The sequence below is a fragment of the Perca flavescens genome, chromosome 7 (genome assembly GCF_004354835.1).
Source record: "Perca flavescens isolate YP-PL-M2 chromosome 7, PFLA_1.0, whole genome shotgun sequence".
Taxonomy (NCBI): Eukaryota; Metazoa; Chordata; class Actinopteri; order Perciformes; family Percidae; genus Perca; species Perca flavescens.
In genome coordinates this window covers 37972429-37974928 of record NC_041337.1, presented here as the reverse complement: position 1 = coordinate 37974928, position 2500 = coordinate 37972429, and the positions used below count along the sequence as shown (strand labels likewise).

General features: G+C 42.7%; 1 protein-coding gene across 1 annotated transcript in view; it reads left to right on the top strand.

Annotated features, from left to right (window-relative positions):
• LOC114558471 (extracellular sulfatase Sulf-2-like) overlaps window positions 1-2500 on the top strand; it is a 79640-nt gene that overhangs the window by 28614 nt on the left and 48526 nt on the right. The window contains 1 exon segment of the mRNA XM_028582504.1: window positions 1384-1504. Coding sequence (XP_028438305.1) covers window positions 1384-1504 — 121 coding nt within the window.

Here is a 2500-nt window from a genome sequence, read left to right as displayed (position 1 = left end):
TCTCGTTAGACTAGTGTTAGTAACCTGTCTGTCTCTCGTTAGACTAGTGTTAGTAACGGTGTCTCTCGTTAGACTAGTGTTAGTAACCTGTCTGGCTCTCGTTAGACTAGTGTTAGTAACCTGTCTGTCTCTTGTTAGACTAGTGTTAGTAACTTGTCTGTCTCTCGTTAGACTAGTGTTAGTAACCTGTCTGTCTCTCATTAGACTAGTGTTAGTAACTTGTCTGTCTCTCGTTAGACTAGTGTTAGTAACCTGTCTGTCTCTCGTTAGACTAGTGTTAGTAACGGTGTCTCTTGTTAGAATAGTGTTAGTAACCTGTCTGTCTCTCGTTAGACTAGTGTTAGTAACCTTTCTGTCTCTTGTTAGACTAATGTTAGTAACCTGTCTGTCTCTCGTTAGACTAGTGTTAGTAACCTGTGTGTCTCTCGTTAGACTAGTGTTAGTAACCTGTCTGTCTCTCGTTAGACTAGTGTTAGTAACCTGTCTGTCTCTCGTTAGACTAGTGTTAGTAACCTGTCTGTCTCTCGTTAGACTAGTGTTAGTAACGGTGTCTCTCGTTAGACTAGTTTTAGTAACCTGTCTGTCTCTTGTTAGACTAGTGTTAGTAACTTGTCTGTCTCTCGTTAGACTAGTGTTAGTAACCTGTCTGTCTCTCATTAGACTAGTGTTAGTAACTTGTCTGTCTCTCGTTAGACTAGTGTTAGTAACTTGTCTGTCTCTCGTTAGACTAGTGTTAGTAACCTGTCTGTCTCTCATTAGACTAGTGTTAGTAACTTGTCTGTCTCTCGTTAGACTAGTGTTAGTAACCTGTCTGTCTCTCGTTAGACTAGTGTTAGTAACGGTGTCTCTTGTTAGAATAGTGTTAGTAACCTGTCTGTCTCTCGTTAGACTAGTGTTAGTAACCTTTCTGTCTCTTGTTAGACTAATGTTAGTAACCTGTCTGTCTCTCTCGTTAGACTAGTGTTAGTAACCTGTGTGTCTCGTTAGACTAGTGTTAGTAACCTGTCTGTCTCTCGTTAGACTAGTGTTAGTAACTTGTCTGTCTCTCGTTAGACTAGTGTTAGTAACCTGTGTCTCTCGTTAGACTAGTGTTAGTAACCTGTCTGTCTCTCGTTAGACTAGTGTTAGTAACCTGTCTGTCTCTCGTTAGACTAGTGTTAGTAACCTGTCTGTCTCTCGTTAGACTAGTGTTAGTAACCTGTCTGTCTCTCGTTAGACTAGTGTTAGTAACCTGTCTGTCTCTCGTTAGACTAGTGTTAGTAACGGTGTCTCTCGTTAGACTAGTGTTAGTAACCTGTCTGTCTCTCGTTAGACTAGTGTTAGTAACCTGTCTGTCTCTCGTTAGACTAGTTTTAGTAACGGTGTCTCTCGGTCTCTCTGCAGGTTCGATGCAGGCGATGAATAAGACTCGCCGCATCATGGAGGAGGGCGGGACTTCCTTCTCCAACGCCTTTGTGACCACGCCCATGTGCTGTCCGTCACGGTCCAGCATGCTCACTGGGAAGTACGTCCCAGTGTCTGCTCCTGATTTACTGACATACTGGTTCCCTGAAAGTATTAAAGGTGCAATACAGTGGTGTGAAAAAGTGTTTGCCCCCTTCCTCATTTCCTGTTCCTTTGCATGTTTGTCACACTTAAGTGTTTCGGAACATCAAACCAATTTAAACAATAGTCAAGGACAACACAAGTAAACACAAAATGCAATTTGTAAATGAAGGTGTTTATCATTAAAGGTGAAAACAAATCCAAACCATCATGGCCCTGTGTGAAAAAGTGATTGCCCCTAAACCTAATAACTGGTTGGGCCACCCTTAGCAGCAACAACTGCAACCAAGCGTTTGCGATAACGTGCAATGAGGCTTTTACAGCGTCCTGGAGGAATTTTGGCCCACTCATCTTTGCAGAATTGTCCTAATTCAGTTACATTAGAGGGTTTTCGAGCATGAACGGCCTTTTTTAAGGTCATACCACAACATCTCAATAGTGATTCAGGTCAGGACTTTGGCTAGGCCACTCCAAAGTCTTCATTTTGTTTTTCTTCAGCCATTCGGTGGTGGACTTGCTGGTGTGTTTAGGATCATTGTCCTGCTGCAGAACCCAAGTTCGTTTCAGCTTGAGTACACGAACAGATGGTCGGACATTCTCCTTCAGGATCTCCTGGTAGACAGCAGAATTCATAGTTCCTTTTATCACGGCAAGTCTTCCAGGTCCTGAAGCAGCAAAACAGTCCCAGACCATCACACTGCCACCACCATATTTTACAGTTGGTATAATGTTCTTTTTATGAAATGCAGTGTTCCTTCTACGCCAGATATACTTGGACACACACCTTCCAAAGAGTTCCACTTTTGTCTCATCGGTCCACAGAATGTTGTCCCAAAAGTCTTGGGGATCATCAAGATGTGTTCTGGAGAAATTGAACGAGCTTTGATCTTCTTTTTTTGCTCAGCATTGGTTTTCTCCTTGGAACTCTGCCATGCAGGCCATTTTTAGACCCAGT